The sequence below is a fragment of the Penicillium hordei genome, assembly GCF_028827395.1.
Source record: "Penicillium hordei strain IBT 12815 chromosome Unknown utg000004l_segment0_segment0, whole genome shotgun sequence".
In the NCBI taxonomy this organism is placed as follows: domain Eukaryota; kingdom Fungi; phylum Ascomycota; class Eurotiomycetes; order Eurotiales; family Aspergillaceae; genus Penicillium; species Penicillium hordei.
The window spans coordinates 4382346-4401362 of NW_026623145.1; the positions used below are offsets into that span (position 1 = coordinate 4382346).

Sequence of the window (19017 nt, forward strand, 5' to 3'; positions counted from 1 at the left end):
AGTTATTGCATCGTCACCGACCCGGCTCACACGGGCAATTCCAATTGAGCGGTGAATAAATGGTTTTTAATGAGAAGATCTCGTAGGGTTGTGAAGTTCTAAGCCAAGCTTGCTGTAAGAGGGGGAGTGGCGTTGGGAGGATACGCAGAAGAATGCTTCCTGGCAGTAGGGATGGGATAGGGACTTCTTCAACTTGGGGTTCAGTAAATAAAGCAGGTCTAAGAATGAGAGCATGATGCGTGGGATGGGCCCTCGGAAGGATTTTTCTGTGAGATGTTTGGATGCAGAGTATCTAGAGGATCTATAGAAAGAAGAAAGACAGTTGAGTATTTACATCCATGATTAGCGTGAATATCTGACGTACTTGGTGTGACATCGTCAAAGACACCATATTCAGGCATAGAAGTCATCTTGGCTGCAGGAGCAAGCCTGCATAAAACAAGAGTCGAGACAGCAACAGCTGAGATGAAAGAGGTATAAGAGATAACAAATGAGCACGCCACTTGCGAGGGGTCAGGCTTAGCGGGAGAACAGTGAAAGAAGAAAGAGAAATACGAAGACATGTCAAGATGTAAACAATTAAATTGGTGTGCTCAGAGATATCAGATTGAAATGCACCAACCCCATTAAACGCATGCTTCTTAACAAATGGATGATATGTTACAAAAATAAGAATCTTTCAAGCCTTGGCCTTGGCTCTACTCTTACGAGCCTTTTTCGGCTTTTCCTCCTCGGCATCAACATCATCATCGGCCTTCTTCGTCTTCCTGCCCTTAGCCGGAGCCTTCTTTTTCTTAGGCAACGTCACATACTTGTCCTTCTTCAGATCAAGTTCTTCCTCGTCGTCATCCTTGATCTCTTCGACAACTTCTTCTTCATCGGATCCTTCAAGGGCATCTTCAATATCAGGCTTCTCCTTCTTCGCCTGCTTAGGTGCCACGACACTGCTGGCCTTCATGAATGGCATGGGGTGCGAACGCGAATTGTACAGACGCGTGAAGGTGGCTTTGGTCTGTGTCTCAAGTTTGATTTTAGACTCATCCATTGGGCCGAGTCCTAGTTCAACCATGGAATCGAAGTCCTCGCGAGTGAGATAGTATTCATCCATGAGATCAATGACCGAGTCGACGCAGTCCTTGCCTTCGTCCATCATTCTGCGTATCATCTTCTCCTGGAGCAAGGGCATATACTGCTGACGGATCTCATCGCGGTTACCTGTGGTACGAAGACGCATGTGGCCCTGTATTTCCTTGACGTATCGTGATAGTTTGCCTGGGGGATAAATTAGTTAGAGAGTGTCTACAGACGATGGGTGAACATCCAAAACATACCATGTTTGCTGTTATTGCCCAGCCAGCTAGTAAATGCAGGCCGCTCATTGAAGTTTCCATACTGGAAGCTGGCCGGCCGCACGAAGCTGAAGATCGCATGGGTGGGCATAAGACTCCATTGCTGCTGGGTGCCGTGGATCATGCGGTCGACAAGGTCACCATCACTGATACTCGAGGCGGCATTATCCAGCAATTCAAGCGACTTCAGTCGCTGTTCCTGGCCATGATATTTGCCTGCGAGAGCGGGTTTGGTCTTGAGGTAATTCTCCTGGAGCATCAGGTAGCTGAACTCGTGGTCGTTGAAATAGAGCTCCACCTTGTCGTTCAAAGTAGCAGTGGAACTCGGGGAAAACATCTGGGCGCTTAGAATTTTGCTGACAATATCCCACGGCTTGAGGATGATATTCTTCTCCCACGACTTTGACATCTGCTTGCCTTCGTCGTAGTTGAGACCCTTTTGATCCAGTCTTGCGGTAGAAAGCATGTTGATGACCTGGCGGATATCGGCATGTGTTCCTTCAATGAGGCCGTCAAGGACAGGCGGCGGAATCTTGAGGCCTTCTCGGAAACAAATAGTGGACAATCTTGCCCGAATTTGCTCTGCAGTCGGGCGTCTGAATGGCACGTCATAAGTGATGAAGTCGAAAGGTTTCATTTTTTGAAGCTTTCGCTCATTGCAGACGAGGATGATTGGAATCTTAGTCTTCTTGACAATTGCTGCGACAGCTCCCACACCTCCACGATCACCGGCAGACATGCCATCAACCTCATCCATGATGAGGACGAGCTTTTTCTTTTCACTTTCCACCTTCTTGCCTTGTCCGGCAAAATATCCTTGCAGTGATGTTGTATCTAGAACACCCAGGGTAGAGCTCTCGACAAGCTTCTTACTTCTAGTATCACTGGCATTGGTCTCCACGATATCGAATCCTTCCAGCTTTGCCACGAGATGGGCTGCTGTAGTTTTTCCGATTCCTGGCGGACCATGAATAATAACAGCACGGTATATCCCCGAACCGTCTTTACCACCTTTTTTGAAATCGGCCTGGGCATTGGCATGCCAGTTTCGCAGCCAGTTTTGAATCTTTTCCACAGCACCCTTATTACCACAGATCATACTGGTCGACGTTGGGGCATACTTTGTGGTCCAGAGATCGCCAGATGATGCGGGCTGTGAGCTTGGTGGAGTCTGAGACGCGGTGGCGGTGGTCTTGGGTCCTTGAGCCGCGGCCGTCTTTCGTTTTTGCACTTCTCGTTTCTTCTCTTCCGCATCAATTTCGGCCGCCATGGCACGGACCTTGGCCTCGTCGGCTTTCAGTTTCTCGGCGTACTTTTCGGCTGCCTTTCCATCACCGCCGTTGGCAGGCAGTCGTCGAATTAATTCGAAGAGACCGTCCTCGTTGATGGTCTTGATCTTGTGCTTCGCAATGGTCTCAAGCTTCTTTGGGCCGGCATCACCTCCAAGGACCACATAGCTTGTTTTAGAACTAGGAGCTCCAACGACTTTGCCCCCATACTTCTTCACCAATTGCGCACCCTCTTCGCGACCGAGGGATTCCAGAACACCAGTGAAAACAAACGACAAGCCAGCAAGGCAGTTTTCTTGTCCAACGGGCATTTCCTTAGTCCCAGTCGTTACCGGATCCCGGCTTTGCTGTGCTCCGAATTTGAATTTCTTTGGCTCTCCCTTAGGAGGTTCTGGGGCGTCAATCGTCGGAATACTGTCGAAGATATCTTGGAGCTCTTTGCTTTCTGGTTTGTCCTCCGTTTTAGCCTTTTTAGGGCTGGCCTTTTGCTTCTTCGCAGCTGGTGATGCCACGGCCTTGGCCTTTGGGGCTGCCTTTTTGGTTTCCTTTTTGGGTTCTTGGTAGTCACCATCTTCATCCTCGTCGATGAGAGCTTCGGATTTGCGCTTGCGGCCAGGTCGAGCCTTCGGAGCAGGAATCTTGGGGAGATCTTCCATGACCACATCATCCTCGTCATCGCGAGAAGATTGCTTTTTCTGTGTCCTCTTCGATGCTGCAGCGGCTGGTTTCACCTCGAGCATTTCGAAGTCACTGTCCTCGTCGCTATCATCCCCGGCCACATAAGCGTCCTCTCCTTTGCCGGCCTTTCCGTATTCGGTTGCAAAAATGTCATCGGCGCCAAGGTTTTCATCCTCGAGGACGTTTGTGGCTTTCTTTGTTGATCCTCGGGTAGTGGTTCGTCTTTTATTCACAGGTTCTTCGACAGTCTTCTTGGGTTTGGGACTTTCGGCAACAATCTTGGCTGTATCGGGCTGAGCTTGCTCGGTCGGTTTGGCAGGTCGTGTCTTCTTCTTACTAGAGGCGAAATAGTCGGAGGAAGTTGTAGGTTCTTCCTTAGTCTCTTCCGGCTTTCTGCGAAGAAAGTTCATCAGTCAAATGGTATGAGACATTTCAATCCAGCCATAGACATACGGCTGGCTCTTGGGCTTCGCTTTGGTAGCGGGCGCTTTGATGGGTGCTACATCTTCTTCCTCGTCGCTGTCGTCCACAACTTTCCTGCTGCCTGTTCTTGCGTTAGACTAGTGGTGTGGGAGTATGGATTATGAGAAGCATACGTCTCTTTCTTGTGGTGGATGAGTCCTGCATTGTCGGATTTGAAGTTAGATTATAATGATGGGTGATTCAAAGGGCGCCAGATCACATATAAAGTGACCAGAACCTCCCTCTAATAGGCAAGGCACCAGCTTACCTCTTTTTTGGCCGCGGGCTTCGCGGCGGCGTCACTGGACCCTTGACTTGGCTTGCCGCCAAAGAAATTCCGGATATCCATAGTGAGACTCGATCCGTCACACAGAATTCGGCGTGGAATAGTAACTGGGGAATTGGTTTAAGACCAATCGAGCTCTTGCCGCAGCGTTTGGTAGGTCGCGAACGACGCGCCACACTCCCGGGAGACGTGACTGGCTGACTAAGGCAGCACTTTCTTCCTTTTTAGGATTAGCGGACATAAGCTATGCACAGCTGTAGGAACTATAAGAATCGAGAAAGGAGCATAGGGTATTGCCCAACTCATCGAATAACATATTTTATGCATAATACTTCTAGAGTAAGAGGAACCACTAAGTACAATTACAAAGCCCTAGAAAAAGGCAAGGGAATTACCAGCCAGACTTTGAACATAATGTATATGTACATATAGTTTTATTTATTAGGCAGCACAGCGCAGACTTGCTCTATTAGTACAATTAGGTTGTCTCACACCAATAATGTGCTATTTAGAGCTACTCTAGAATGAAAGATGCTGTACATACATAACTGGGCTGGCATTGCGGCCTGATTTACAAGGCAAATAAATAACTTAGGGGATGTATCACGTGTATACCAACCTTCTACTTCTGGACTAGTGCCAATCATCGAAAAGTGCCGGAGTAACGAAGCCTTTCGCAACATTGGTATATCTCGCCGCCTCCCTCCTCACAATGGGTCCACAGATCAAGATGCTTACTGGACCGCTCTCCGCCTGCACGCGGCCAACCCGTACGAGTCATTTAATCCCCAGAAAATCTATTCGGCAGAAGACTAACAGTGCGACACAGTGTCGGGACCGCTGGCCACCTTTTCTCTATCACGATGCTTCTCTACCACCTCGCCCGCCCTTGATTGGCTGACCCCGAAATTCCAAGAAAAATCCAAATCCCCCAAGGGTCGCCCTCACGTCGCTACGGGCGGATCCACCAGAGGAACAACAGTCGTGTGGGGAGACTTCGGTCTGCGCATGAAAGACCACGACCGCCGCATGCCCGCATCGGCGCTGAAGATCGCTGAAGAGACTATCAAGCGGCGGCTACGAGGAATGAACTATAAGCTGTACAAGCGTGTCAGCGCCAACATTGGTGTCTACACCAAGGGTAACGAGCAGCGTATGGGTAAGGGTAAGGGTAAGTTCGACTACTGGACTGTCCGACTGCCCGTGAGCCGAATCGTCTTTGAATTGAAGGGAGATGTCCACGAGAAGATTGCTCGCGAGGCTTTCAGGTTGGCGGGCCACAAATTGCCTGGTAGGTTATGCATTCTCTACGTGTACTATTTTGGGTACGAAAGATGTTCATTCTCATTCATTAGGTCTCTGGGAATTCGTTAACAAGGATGACCCCCCTGTCGTCGGTATCACAAAGCTCGGAAATGGTGTCACTCTCGACTCTCTCAAGCGGGCGCGCAGAAACCCGCCTCTTGGTACCAACGACCTCGCTTCACCTCCGAAGAGCTCCTCCTCTAGCTCCGAACCTACCCAATAAACTGTCGTTTCCCGCATGATACCGTGTTCCCTTTTTTTTCCCATCGGTCATGTCTTTTGCTTTTGTCGTCCTCGCCAACTAAGCCCCGACACCAGACCCAGGCCCATACCCTTGCAGTCTGCGGGCTTTGGCCACGGCATCGTCCTCGTCACGTGTCGTATCTTTTGTATATTATCATCAGCTGTTTGCGTCTCTTTGGGAGCCATCGAGGCACGGGCCCCTCCGATGGATCTTTTGTCTCGATAGTCGATAGTAGGAGTTTAGACAAGGAAAATATATTCAGCATTTACCTTTACCAGAATCAGCGATTGCTCCCATGCCCAGCTTTTGGGCCTGGAAATCCTCGTCATTGTTGGGTGCCGGGCTATGTGTTCCTAGCCCAGGGCTCACTTCGCTTATAGTGTGCTTATCGCCGACTTATATGAGGTCAGTCATTGCTATACTGCACTCAGGATTATCTTCAAGGACACACCCCCCAATTGTCCGGTTTGTTTTGAGGGACTCTTTGTGAATTGTCTGATAGACTCATATCTGTACCCTGTTATGAGTGAAGAGAAATTGTAAGAGGCGGTCTTGATGCAGTCCATACTGGGTGCTCTCTCCGCCCGGTTCCATATCAACAAGTCTAGGGTCGGACATTTTGGGTGCTGTTCGTGTTGGGGTAGAAGTATAGTGCTAGGACAATGATAGTTACAATATTATGAAAATATAGCAGAAATTCTTGGTCAATAGATGAAAGCTATTCCGATATTTCTAGTGGGTGGTCAAGTTTATGGATGACGGGGATGTGATGACGTAGGTTAGGAAGACACCCGTGGACTCTGATATACACAATTCGGGGTTGATATCATTGCATCAAACCTATGCTTCTCAGAATTGACTACTTCTACAATGCGGAGACAGCTCCACTGTTGAAGTGCATATATAATTAAGAGTTTGAGATATTGATATATGCAAAGATCTTTTTACTACCTCAGAGATAGTACACAATGACAAGTGATATAACGCCAGAATCCTTTCAGCAAATGCCTTCATGCGCCCGTGAAAAAAGGAAATAAATAGGACACCTGGAGATTTCGAAAAGCATGATTCTGCTTAATAGCAGACCATAACTTCCTAGATCCCATGCTCACTGAAAACCACCTTGGTGTACAAATCGTCATTCATCCATTGTCTTGGTTTGTTTGTAGTGAGTAATCAAAAGTCCATGCCCATCAGGTAACTAGTATATTATTAGTTTTATGTCTCTGTTAAATCATCTAGGGAAAGCATACCTTTCATAGATGCGCATGAACTTGGCCACGAAGGCTTCGAGATGGAAGATTACTTTCTGTATTGGGTGCCTCATTAGCGCTTGAATTGATAGCAATAATCATCATCAATGACTTACGCTTCCCAGCTTGATGCGGTGCTCGTAGAAGGCAGACCACTTAATAACTTCTGGCTTTAGTGCATCATCAACTCGTGCAACGAGCTTGAATGTCAAGGTCTAGCGCCAACAGTTAGTATCTGGAGCATGTTTATTATAAATGTGGATACACACCTTCAAAATAGTTGTCGGTGGGATGCAATGAGTCAAAAGATCATAAAGACGTGCGCGGACCTGCAACAGTCGGGCTGGTGACCGTTCGGCCAGAATCTCATCAGCGGTGAGAGCAACGAGAGCCTCCCAGTCCGGAGGCGGGATGAGCGTCTTGTCCGTAACCTTTTCACTGAATTACGAAAAAAAAAAAAAAGGTAAGGTTCTAAAATCCAGTTTAATAAGTATCGAAGCGAAGACTCACTTTTGCGCATAAATGGACTCAAACATGAGCAGCGCACGACGCAGATTGCGTCCACTCTCCTTTGCAATCCTCTTGTTAAGAACCTCGGACTCTGTCCATCCTTCCTTTTTCCCTGCAAGGTGGAGCGCAGAGCAAATGTCGCTTTCAGTAGGCGCGGCAACCCTGACCAGCAGGGTTCGGGAGCGAATCGGTGCAATGATGTTGGAGGTGCTGTTGGCCAGGAGAATTAATCGCAGATTAGGACTGTATTTCTCCATGGTCCGTCTGAGAGCTGCTTGGGCATCACGTGTGAGATGGTCGGCCTCGTTGATCACAACGACCTTGAACCGCTGTTTCGCGCCGAGATCCACCTGTTGTGTCTGCGCAACCTCTTTGAGCAATTCCTGGACGACGACTCGGTCATACTGTCCGACGTCTGCGGGGGTAATCTCGAGATGGTATACCGACGAGACAATGTTGAATTCTAGCTTTCGGTTGCTTGTCGTTTGGAAGACTCTGGCGTCGATCTTAATCTTCTCGACACCGGGGCCGTACAGTTCTTTTAGTGTTGCAATTATGCGTGTCTTCTTGCCAGCGCCCGAGGGTCCATAGACCAGTAAATGGGGGAAATCTCCGCTTTGTGCCTATGAATGGTACCTTGTATCAAAACCGTGTTCATGTTTCCGCAGGTCAGGGTTTCTTACCAGTGAACGCAGGCGATCAGAGAGCTCGGGGTGATACGAGAGAGCATCAAGGGTGCGTGGCCGCAGCTTGTCCACAAGGAGAGCCATTTTTGAAAACTCCGCAGAACTGTTGAGAGGATTGAGGAATTGGAGTGCTGGTGGTTTTTCGATAGAGGATGCGGACTGGAGAACGCGTCCAGACACGCGCCTAATTAATCACTGGTCCGTGCACGCTCCCACTATATCAATGGATGCAGCAAAGGGCATCGAAGAGCTTAATTCGATGAAGATTGTACAATTACATATGAATAAATTCAATAATATATACAGATATATAGTTTTTCTAGGCATTTGGCAGCCTTCCGCCAAACTCCGATATGTATAGTACATGCAAAATTTGCTTTGAGAGATGAGATGAATGCGAAAGAAGCCGGACACAACACCACGCATGTTTCTTTTCTCAAGGTTGAATGTTCAAGTCTATGCAAATCTACATAGTTGAAAAATACAGTACCCCAATGCGCCCTTGGTATGAGCTTCTTATGATGCGATTGGCGTCAGAACACCGTTGTCATCATATTTCGCTTCTGCTTTGGGGTTAGATCAGGCCAAGAAAGCAACGAATAGACACAAAACTTACTGAAGAAGGTATATGAAAGGGTAATAGTATCAATACCCTTCATGTTAGGATCGGTAGCAAAGTCAGGATCAATGAAGAAGAAAACAGGCATATCGACCGATTCTCCCGCATTGAGCTTCTGCTCCTCAAAGCAGAAACATTGGATCTTGCTAAAGTACGGCGCAACCTGACCTGGCGTGACACTGTATGTTGCGACTCCAATAATATCCTGCGGGCCCTTATTTGTTGCGGTGTAGAATGCCAACGCTGTCTCGCCGGGTAGCACTCGGACCTCGCGCTGCTGGGGAGTGAACTTCCAAGGGAGGACATCCGATACCGACCCGTTGAATGTGATGCGTAGACGACGAGAGTCTGTCACTGGTGTCACACGTGCAGAGGTATCGCCGTCTCCGGTTCGGTGGGTGAGGATAGGCTGACCACCCCAACCGGTCTGTTGGCAGATCTATAATTAGGGTCAGAATAGAATTCTGTTTAGGATGTACTCTAGATCGAGTGAGAACTTGGCATACCATTTTGTAAAGAGGTACAGATCCGTATGCAAGGGCAACCGTTCCGAGGATCATACTGATGGTATAGTACCTGATCGGGGGCTTTGTTAGAACAAGGATTACCTCAAATACGGGTTCATAGGCTGCTCACATTGTAGAGGCATTGCGCTTTTGCGATTCTGGTGTATTAAAAGGCGCCGCAGATGAATTGCGTTCATGAAGCAGGAAACTCCTTGAGAAGCACCGACGCTCCACCTCAAAGACGCTCCTCTGGAGACAGGCTGAGCGCTGGGGAATCGTCCCCGTCAGCGTAGAGCGCCCTAGTGAGGGGAGTAATCGTGAAAACATGGTTCTATGACTTCAATGGGATCAGATGTTGAGTCGCATGAGATCCAGCGTATCCCCAACACGTGATGACAACTCTGATTCGACGGCTTATCGATAAGCCCTAAGCTTCGGGGTCACGTTACATCTAAACGGCAAGAGACAACGGGGTTGGATATATGGATCTTGAATTGATTCTTGATTTGCTGGTGAATATTAAGTGGATCGTGATCGTATCAAATACAAGGGCACAACTGCACCCTTCCGGCTTCCCAGCCTGCAGAGTTGGCATGATTAGCGACTCATTTACCAGTAAGAAGTAGAAGACCACGACACTGTTGGTATGAACACACTATTTGCCTTGGACATAGTACATAAATTAACCGGTACCATCAAGCTTGGAACATTTGAATGTGCATAAGGATGCAAAATTCATAAAAATAATACAGGGTAATGGTACCCAGAAGTCAGAGCCGAAGTCTAAAATAACCAATAACTAATACAACCGTTCGATGCCTTCGAAGCATCTCACTGAAAGAAAGTCTAATTCAACACACTCGATGTGATGCGACCAAAAACCCCTCGTACCATGCTGGGTCGCTCGCGGAGGCAAGTGATAAGAATAGCAGCGCTAACAGCAAATGCAACACGCTCTCGATATTGATACTGGGAAACACCAACATGCGTCAGCACCTCGTGATTGTGTTGGAACCTGCCACAGGCTAATTTGGAGAAATTGAGAAGGGGGTGTGGGGGGGGGGTGGGATGTGGGTGTAACCCTGTTGTGGACAGAGGATGCGAGGGTCCGATACGTACCTTTTTATCATACAACCGTGGCAAAACCGTGGCGGCAGCCCGGGGTGCCACGAATAGTGCTAGCTCCTGCCTCTTCCGCGTCTTTTCGACCAATATACTCCAGCCACACATGAGACATCCCGCACCGACACAAAGCCCAGAGTCCCACATCATCGGAGTGACGGTTCTCGCATCAAAGATCTTAGGGCCAAGTCGTGTCCGAGCGAGACAGACGCTGTAGTAAAATAAACTCACAAAAGATGCAAGGAAGGCAGATGATCGTGCTGCATCAGAAAGGGCCCGACGGAGGGCAGTTGCAGATTTCATCCTGCGCAGACGGAACACAATTTGTAGGGGTATATAGGTTGCACAGGCAAATTTGAAGGTTTTGGCAAATCGAGACAATGCGTGTTTCTCACAACTGGGGCCACAGCCCATGTGAACCATTTCGCAAGGAATCGGGGTCACTTTTGCTGGGTCTCCCCATACCTCTGGCCAGTTGTAGTCTTTGCACATCGATTGGAGAAGGGGTGCCTGGCCCGTATCCTTTCCATAAACGAAGACTCCTCGTCGAATACGACGCAAGGCTTCAATTAAACGCGAATCGACCTGAGCAGCTTCCCCGATCCACTTCTCGTAGCTTCTTGGCAGTCTTTCAGGGAGATAAAACCATGCCCACATGACTACAGCGGCACTCGTGGCAAAGATAGTTGCGTCGGCGAAGCCAGGGACGAGGGTTTCGACAGTCGTCCAGCGATTCTGGGCCCGGCGGCGACGGGACCAGCGACCCCATGCAGCACAAGCGACCGCATCTACAGCTCTTGTGACCATGTAGATGGTGAGGTCCATTGTCCTCCCTGCTAACTCCGGGCGATGATGCTCCAGCGGATTGGCCATGACCTGGCCAGGGTCCTTCCCCTGATCTGTGGAGTTCCGGATAGCTCTGACATCGGCTATTGGTAGACAGATGAGGTTTCTGTTCAGCAGTTGAAAACTGAACCATCCGGATAGAAAAGTGATGACGAATCTAATTAAGCGGTCGAGCCTCTGTGAAATGTGAACGTCACGTTTGGAGAGCCCTGCTGTGACCAATGCACACAGACGATACAATCCTATTGGTATTAAGGTTGAACCACCGACCAGGGAAGCACACGCTGTCGGGAAACTGTTCAGACGTAAAGGGCCAGTCAACACTTTAGCTAGCTATTCTCAAATCAAAGGTTAGCTATAGCACTTCAATTGCGCGATAGACCAGAGAAAACGGTGACATGATAAGTCGCGATAATAGGCCTATACTTAGGTGATGTCGCGACGTACCTCTTGAAGTTTCTGTTGCGCACTCCAGTCCTTAGTGCGCAGTCGGCGTACATAAGACATCAATTTCGGGGTGACGGAAGACAGGTACCCGAGGGCGTAGGCGCGAAGGAGGCTACAGTCACAATCAGCAAGGGCTCTTCAGATCATACAGTTGCACCAAGCCACAAGGGTAACAGATCGCATGGACTCACGGCTTGAATACCCGGACGTTGTCCCTTCCATGGCGTCTCCGGAGTGTAGGTTCCATGCTACCGGAAACCTTCATGTCATGATCCGTCGGGAGGTGTTCAACATCACAGTTCCCCGAACTAATCGGCGATGAGGGGTTCAGCTAACAATAAACTCCGATGGGATTCACGAGAATCTCCTCGCCAATCAGAAAATCAGGAGGTGTAAGAGCTTAATCGGTTTTATCCGTGGGTGACCTAAAAATTGCACCTTCCGAAAATTGGGTAGTATTCTCCGGCAGAGGGAAATTGACACTTGCACGATCGTTTTTCTGGACTATGTGGATCTTGAATCCCATGTAATGGGCCTGTCAGAGACTCGGTTATACCTCGGTCCCTGCCCAGGTGGGAAATTCAGAAAAGCCCCCACAAACAAGATCCAAATCCAAACTCGGGGGAGGGACCAGTCCAGTTAAGAGAAGACAGTGGACGATCATCCGAAGCAATAGGCCTTTCGGGACAAACCTTGGAAATAATCGGGATTGCGGGGCTGAACGAGGGAATATTTTAATTAAAAAAAGTCCGTGACGGAGGACGATCCCAGGAGAACTATCCAAAATAGGGAGATGAACCGCACTGACCCAATTTATCTGGTTTTTCCTTCGTAAAATAAGAATAAGAAAAGAGATAAGGAAGGGCGATGTATTCCGAGTGTACATCAGAATCAAGCGGTAATAAAGGGGTACCTGTAGTCTACTTGTGTAGTACTTGCAACACTGGCAGCACTGGCAGCACTGGCAGCGCTGGAGGGCCTCGGGAAGGGTTCTCCGGGAACATGAGCTCTTCCCCAGGAACGTATTAAATACCGGGGGGTACATTGTAAGCCCACCGGAACGGCTGTATTTCCTGTAACTTTGGTACTGTTACGTCACGCGCTCAAATTTTTGCATGTGATCAGGTCGAGGCCGAACAGGAGGATTGCTTTTGATGCCAACCTCTCCACGTATTCGTCTCGCTCTCTCTTGCTTGTAAACACTCTCTTGATCCTCTTCTATTTCTTTCTCTTTTTTGTTTCCACTTCTGCTTGACCTTCTTGTTCTCATTCCCATTGCGCCGAACCGAACCGGCTCCTTATCGAGTCGCATTATCAACTCTGGAGAACCCCGTGGCTTTGATCTACCACCCCGCGTCCCTCTTTTGTGGAGTCAAACCTTTGCTATCACCTTGATCGCAGACCGTTTGCACTTGAGTCCAAGGCATGACAGTATCGCCTTGATCCGCGCTACTCTTAGCATCAGAGTAGCAACGCTTTGGCATACAAATTCCTCTTGATATTGAACCAACCTTCACTATGAATGGACATGGGACTGAAGTTCGGACTGGGCGCACATCCCCTCCGGCTGCTCTCTTTGGATGTGAGTTGCCCCGGGCATCATTCTGTACTGTTCCCTCTCTAACCCGATTCTAGACTCCTTTCTCCCACCCATGGACACCCCCTTTGAACAGGCCCCTGCTCTTCCCCCAGGGCCCTCTCTTCTTGATGATAACGAATCCAACATGCTCGACAACTTTTTTACTACCATGAACGCAAACCACTTTACGAATGATCTCTGGATGCGACAAGAACATAAACCCGGGGCACCCAACTTTGACTGGTCAGGTGAGCTGCCACCCAACTTTGAGGGATCAACCACGTCCCTATCACAGCCTTCATTTCAGCAGCATGGGCTAGGCAAAGCAGCCGGGGGGATGGTGACAGACAACCCTACAAGCTCAGATATCTTCGCCGCAGCCTCCATGCTCTACCACAGCGGTGTAAACGGATCAGAGTTGGGATCTACATTAGCACAACAGAATTTCGCGGGACACTCTCTCCCTGCCCTTGGGACACAACGAAAAAACAATTCACATACCGGCAGTACTGCACATGGTTCAACTTCATCTCCACCCCGGGCTGATGTACCGATTGGATACCATACCTCGGAGATGTTTTTTGACATCCGTGACCCCATTCCCGTGGACCAACATCCATCAAGGAAGGTCCGCAGTTTGCGATGGGGCTCAGATGCTAGTTTCATGGATCAAGGTTATCTTCGCCCCCCTGACCAGCCCGACGAGGAACAGCGGACAAATGACCTGCTCGATCATCTCGGGTGTTTCGAGCCACAAAGCAGTGCAGCAAACACACGAGCACCTAGTCCAGAACGCATGGTTGGGGCTCCTCAAGGTTCCACTTTCCAAAGTGGTGGTGTCCTGGACGATGGCTTACAGCTTCGGAAACGCTCAAGAGTCGTGAAAGAGGAGGGCGACGAATACTCCGATGATGATGATGCACGAGCTCACTCAAGAAAATCTAGAGGATCTATCAGCAAAGGTCGACGGGTATCAGCAGACATGTCTCGAAAAGCCCGACTACAGCCAGGGTCTAAAGCTGCACGAGAGAATCTTACAGAGGAACAAAAGCGAACCAACCACATTCTTTCGGAGCAGAAACGCCGAAATCTCATTCGCCAAGGCTTCGAAGACTTGTGCACACTCGTCCCTGCGCTCAGAGGTGGCGGGTTCAGCAAAAGCGCAATGCTCACTGGAGCTGCTGACTGGCTTGAGGACCTTCTCCATGGGAATGACATACTCCAGAGCCAATTGCATGACTTGAAGGGCATTAATGGCTTGGTTATGCCGCGTTGATACCCTCTGTGACACGATCACAACGTTAATTTATGATCTCATGGATAGCCCCTACCTCTTTTGTTGGTGGGGATTGCAAGCGTTTCAGCGGGTGGACAGTTTTGTGTATGTGCATCGGCGAGTGGGCATTTCATCTTCGAAAATCCCAGCCACAAGATACCTTTAGTTTTTTGCTTTTCTCTGCATACTGTTTCTTCGCCGTCTTTTTCCCCATCTAACCGCTGTAGGTGATACAAGTCATCTTCCGGCTGGTTCTCGGCAAATATCGATACCCTGGTGCATAATTCGAAAAGCCTGTATTGGCAGAACATAGTTTGAGTATTTCAGATGCCTTTTTTTAAAAAAAAAAAATGTGTCGGTACATATGTTAAGATAGTTTAGTTATGTTTCTACGTTAGCTCATCATATAACTAAGGAGTATATGACACATTGCCCTGCTAAAAGCTATGATATAGGTGTGCCGTTGCTCTCTACTATGCATACACACCTAGTTTTGAAGCTGACGTAGGTAACACTACCATTTGAAATTTCAAGGACATGTCCAGATTCTATCTTAGTCTTCGATATAAAATACTGTCAATAAAGGCTAAGACTACCAAGCCTTATCGGAATGCTGCTGGTATCTCCATGTTCTGTCTCCACCGCTCTGTTTTGCCTGCATGTGAAGACGCGTCGACGTAACTTTAATTTTGGAGCTCGACAGACCCAACACCCTCAACCTACCATTACCATGCCTCCAAAGCGAAAACACACCGACGATGTCCCGCACGAGGAGGAATCCAAGCGCTACGCCTATCTCAAACCTCACGTCCGCCGCGTCCCAGAGAAGACCATCAAGTCGAAATGGACCACTCTACCGGAACCTGTCCAGGAAAAGATCAAGGACATGTTTCACTCCCTCGAGCGACCGGTGATAATGCGGAATCAAAATGAGCGCAAACGCATCGAGGCACAGGGTGCCGTGCAAGCGGTTGTGCGGAAGTAGGGGACCATGCTTAATCTGATAGCTTCCGCAGAGCTACCACTGTCTTGAAAGAGATGATGATACTAACTGTGTTGTTTTAGTTTAGGTAAACGACTCCCGCGAATGCCGTTTCCACCCATAACGAAGGAATCCAACTTCGACTACGAATCTGCGCTGAATGAGCACGTATGTGACCCTCTACGATTGTCGACAAGTCCATCCTGATTAAATTTTTAGCGGTCGCTCGAGGCCCACTTGGCTACGATGAACGATAGCGTCGATCTATTAAAAGCCGAAATTGCCAAAGAAGAAGCGCTCCTTGCTGGGGAGACGAAGTCACTCCAGGAAATGGACAAGAATGCCAAACGGGCCGAGGCTGAAAGAAAACGACAGACTAAGAATGTATGCAGAAACTGCATCTTGCTCCAAGCGGGACTGGCTAATATTTTGCGACCGCAGGAACACCCTGTGCTCCGACAGCTGGATGCACTTCCCCAAACCGAGGGTTCTGGGTCCTCCGAGTTCATCCTTCTTGGCGCGAAAGATAGCCAAGTGACACTAGATGAGGTATGGACCGCTTGCGAACCACACATGCTCGCTCTGTCAACTGACCATTGTGTTTGATTTTAGTTGGAGACCGACCCCGAAGTCCAAGGACTCATGAAGCAACTACATGGCCATCTTCAATCCATGCAAAGCAACACCGCCCCCTTCGCAGGACTCGGCGATGCCATCACTCGTTCACAAGCTGCCTTGGATCTATACTCGATGCCCAACGATTGATCGTCCCACCGGACATCACCACACCATCCAAGCCACCAATACCGGCATTTCGATGCTTATGATTGACACATGAAGGGCCTCGGACCCAGAGTATGCACGCTTATTAAAACGTCAACCAAGTACCGACCGAGCTTGGCGACCAGGAATCACAGCGGCAATCCTTGTCGCGTGCTCGAATCTCAATGCAGTCGCTGAATAGCTACATATGGTGGAACCGCGCACGGTTGAACGCACCTTTTTTTCAATAAAGGATATCCCATTGCAGGGCGTCAAATATGAATCACACTATATTGGGAGAAGGGTAACGCGAGTATCATGCGCACCCGGTCCAATCTGAGGAGTCCTGGCTTCAAAGATGACTAGGCAACCCGAGGCCCCCCTACTGCTTGAGAGGGAAAAAAGACTAAACGGTTGAAAATCAATAAAACACGAGTCTGCATTTTTGCACGGAGTACAGAATATAGTCCCAATCCAAACCCCAATTGTAAGAATAGAAAAACGTAATTCCTCGACCGAGGTCTCGCCCCCGAAAGTGGCGTGTGCCCAAACAGCCAACCCCATGCGGAGCAGTTCGGAGGGGTGACTCCGCTTTCTCCATCCCCAATAACTTTTTGACGTTTACCAACTACCAACTGGTCTGCAGGCAGCCATTTCACCCCGGCCCTGGTGGTTCTCAACTTTTGCGCAATGTCCGAAAAGAATGCGCCGCTGGGCGTTTCCAATGTGACAAAATCCAGGTCCACTGATGCAGGGAAGGATACGAGCGTCAAGAACTCGCAAACATCTGCGGCCAAGGCCGCAACGACCGGCTCGGGGAGTCACTCCAGTCCCAAGAAGCGCCGGAAGGTGAATCACGGTAAGGTGCCGTTGCGCAGCATGCGACAGGGATCTGGGCGCGGCCGATTCTGTTGCGCATAACGATAAGAACATCTTTGCTAACGAGAGGTTTCCTCAATTCTAGCTTGTGTATATTGTCGCCGCTCGGTAAGTTTACCTCTTGGGATGTCATGATGCTTGATTGCTATACGCGATAGGCCATGGCATTAGTGCTGGCACATATCCATTGGAGGAACTGGCTTTGCTAACGGGGTTTTCTTCGCGTGGGACAGCATATGACCTGTGACTCAGTACGACCCCTCTGTCTCCCCTTTCCCCGTTCGCGACCTGTCACATCTGAAACCCTGAAGGCAGACTTGCGGAAAAATAATTACACCAGCTGACTTGTCTGAATCTATGAAGGAACGGCCCTGCACGCGCTGTATAAAGCGAAACATCGGCCACCTGTGCCATGACGAGCCGAGGGAAACTGCAAAACGAGGACGCGGTGAACACGAAAATTCTGCTGCAGATGACGAGGGCTCGTCTAACAATGAATTGGGCTCCGTTCAAGGCATGTCTGGGAGTGTCGATGTCGCCGATGCTGCTGGTCAGCAATCATTCCCTGATACCACGATCGGAATTGCACCCTCAGCTGTGAACCCGCCTTCAACGGTACCGCCTGGCAATCTTTCTGCATCCAGTCAGGGCCTCGAGCCTAAATCTCAGCGTGAGTTCGCAACGAATCCTGTTTTGCCCCGGGCTCAGCTGACGTGGTATGACAGTCATGCAATATAACGACTGGGTAGGTGGTCAGAATCAGTTCCAGGATATGCATTCTCTCCACCCGTCGTACATGTTTAATGCCCATGAAGTGACCAACGAGTACAATCTACTCGGAGATTTCCTCAGTAACAGTCTCCTGGACGATGGAGCGATGTTCCAAAATCAAGACATGCAGGGAATATACACCGATTCATCCTTGATGAATTCGATGAATGGTATGGCGCTACCGAACGGGTTACCTCCCCCGGCACAACTTCCGCCGCCAGCACAAAGCCAAGTACTGCCAGGAGACTCCATTCAACGACCAACCTCCACTGTGGGCAATGACAAAGCTCGGGAAACATACTACATGACTGCCGCCGACCCAGCAGGAACTGACCCACCAGAGGAGCGGATGAACAAGCTTCTCAAAGCCAAATACGACGCCGGTTTACTGAAACCGTTCAACTACGTCAAGGGGTATGCACGATTGAATCAGTACATGGAAAAGAACATGCAACAAATATCTCGGCAAAAGATTCTGCGGCAGCTCGATAAGTTCCGGCCTAAGTTCCGAGAACGCATGCAGAGCTTGACTGATATCGAATTGATTCTGGTGGAGATGTGGTTCGAACGGAGCCTTATGGAGTATGACCGCGTCTTTGCCAGTATGGCTATCCCGGCCTGCTGCTGGCGTCGAACGGGCGAGATCTTCCGAGGAAACAATGAGATGGCACAGCTGATTGATGTCCCGGTTGAGGGTCTGCGAGATGTAAGTTCTAAAATTGGACATCCTCATATCATATCACAGCCAGCTCACATGTTTACTTTCTGTAGGGCAAACTTGCTATTCACGAGATCATTGTCGAAGATCAATTGGTCAGCTATTGGGAAAAGTTCGGCGCTATCGCCTTCGACAATACCCAAAAGGCCATGCTCACCAGTTGCACGCTGAAGAGTCCTAATCCTAACTCATCAGGCGATGGTATTACCTGCTGCTTTTCGTTTACGATCAGACGAGACAATCACAACATGTAAGTGTTCACTGCTCACTGTCCACAAGATCCTGACGTACTGAAACTAACACTGTGCAGCCCGTCTCTCATCGTTGGGAACTTCCTCCCCATCACTAAATAGTACTTTTTGGTAGACTGTTATTTATTTTATGTCACGCAAGGATTTCTCTTTTGGTATCATCTTTTGGTTTAGTGATTCCCCGAGTTTTGTCTGTG

The 19017-nt window shown here is 49.0% G+C and overlaps 10 protein-coding genes across 10 annotated transcripts; 4 read left to right on the forward strand and 6 right to left on the reverse strand.

Annotated features, from left to right (window-relative positions):
• Window positions 1-66: 66 nt before the first annotated feature.
• Window positions 67-410, reverse strand: N7537_008819 (uncharacterized protein; the record flags this gene model as incomplete). The annotated part of the gene is made up of 2 exons (XM_056899873.1): window positions 67-266; window positions 365-410. The coding sequence occupies 2 exons, from the start codon at window positions 408-410 to the stop codon at window positions 67-69; spliced, it is 246 nt and encodes an 81-aa protein (XP_056751949.1).
• Window positions 411-679: 269 nt separating this feature from the next.
• N7537_008820 (replication factor C subunit 1) lies at window positions 680-4127 on the reverse strand (the record flags this gene model as incomplete). The annotated part of the gene is made up of 5 exons (XM_056899874.1): window positions 680-1272; window positions 1332-3709; window positions 3770-3860; window positions 3913-3937; window positions 4047-4127. The coding sequence occupies 5 exons, from the start codon at window positions 4125-4127 to the stop codon at window positions 680-682; spliced, it is 3168 nt and encodes a 1055-aa protein (XP_056751950.1).
• A 649-nt stretch (window positions 4128-4776) lies between these two features.
• Window positions 4777-5592, forward strand: N7537_008821 (mitochondrial 54S ribosomal protein uL16m; the record flags this gene model as incomplete). Its single annotated transcript, XM_056899875.1, has 3 exons — window positions 4777-4834; window positions 4894-5355; window positions 5420-5592. The coding sequence occupies 3 exons, from the start codon at window positions 4777-4779 to the stop codon at window positions 5590-5592; spliced, it is 693 nt and encodes a 230-aa protein (XP_056751951.1).
• Window positions 5593-5670: 78 nt separating this feature from the next.
• N7537_008822 (uncharacterized protein) lies at window positions 5671-6231 on the reverse strand (the record flags this gene model as incomplete). Its single annotated transcript, XM_056899876.1, has 4 exons — window positions 5671-5753; window positions 5883-6008; window positions 6065-6123; window positions 6182-6231. 4 exons carry the CDS (start codon window positions 6229-6231, stop codon window positions 5671-5673), a joined length of 318 nt encoding a protein of 105 aa, XP_056751952.1.
• Window positions 6232-6789: 558 nt separating this feature from the next.
• Window positions 6790-8146, reverse strand: N7537_008823 (replication factor C subunit 5; the record flags this gene model as incomplete). The annotated part of the gene is made up of 6 exons (XM_056899877.1): window positions 6790-6814; window positions 6867-6922; window positions 6983-7081; window positions 7136-7304; window positions 7377-7999; window positions 8060-8146. 6 exons carry the CDS (start codon window positions 8144-8146, stop codon window positions 6790-6792), a joined length of 1059 nt encoding a protein of 352 aa, XP_056751953.1.
• Window positions 8147-8578: 432 nt separating this feature from the next.
• N7537_008824 (cytochrome c oxidase assembly protein) lies at window positions 8579-9241 on the reverse strand (the record flags this gene model as incomplete). Its single annotated transcript, XM_056899878.1, has 3 exons — window positions 8579-8625; window positions 8679-9120; window positions 9188-9241. 3 exons carry the CDS (start codon window positions 9239-9241, stop codon window positions 8579-8581), a joined length of 543 nt encoding a protein of 180 aa, XP_056751954.1.
• A 792-nt stretch (window positions 9242-10033) lies between these two features.
• Window positions 10034-11867, reverse strand: N7537_008825 (uncharacterized protein; the record flags this gene model as incomplete). The annotated part of the gene is made up of 3 exons (XM_056899879.1): window positions 10034-11332; window positions 11603-11714; window positions 11794-11867. 3 exons carry the CDS (start codon window positions 11865-11867, stop codon window positions 10034-10036), a joined length of 1485 nt encoding a protein of 494 aa, XP_056751955.1.
• A 1253-nt stretch (window positions 11868-13120) lies between these two features.
• N7537_008826 (basic helix-loop-helix domain-containing protein) lies at window positions 13121-14457 on the forward strand (the record flags this gene model as incomplete). Its single annotated transcript, XM_056899880.1, has 2 exons — window positions 13121-13184; window positions 13238-14457. The coding sequence occupies 2 exons, from the start codon at window positions 13121-13123 to the stop codon at window positions 14455-14457; spliced, it is 1284 nt and encodes a 427-aa protein (XP_056751956.1).
• A 730-nt stretch (window positions 14458-15187) lies between these two features.
• Window positions 15188-16204, forward strand: N7537_008827 (uncharacterized protein; the record flags this gene model as incomplete). The annotated part of the gene is made up of 5 exons (XM_056899881.1): window positions 15188-15438; window positions 15523-15607; window positions 15659-15823; window positions 15881-15988; window positions 16052-16204. 5 exons carry the CDS (start codon window positions 15188-15190, stop codon window positions 16202-16204), a joined length of 762 nt encoding a protein of 253 aa, XP_056751957.1.
• Window positions 16205-16891: 687 nt separating this feature from the next.
• acuM (gluconeogenesis transcription factor RDS2) lies at window positions 16892-18922 on the forward strand (the record flags this gene model as incomplete). The annotated part of the gene is made up of 7 exons (XM_056899882.1): window positions 16892-17060; window positions 17166-17188; window positions 17314-17331; window positions 17444-17750; window positions 17806-18557; window positions 18623-18819; window positions 18880-18922. The coding sequence occupies 7 exons, from the start codon at window positions 16892-16894 to the stop codon at window positions 18920-18922; spliced, it is 1509 nt and encodes a 502-aa protein (XP_056751958.1).
• Between the last annotated feature and the right edge of the window lie 95 nt (window positions 18923-19017).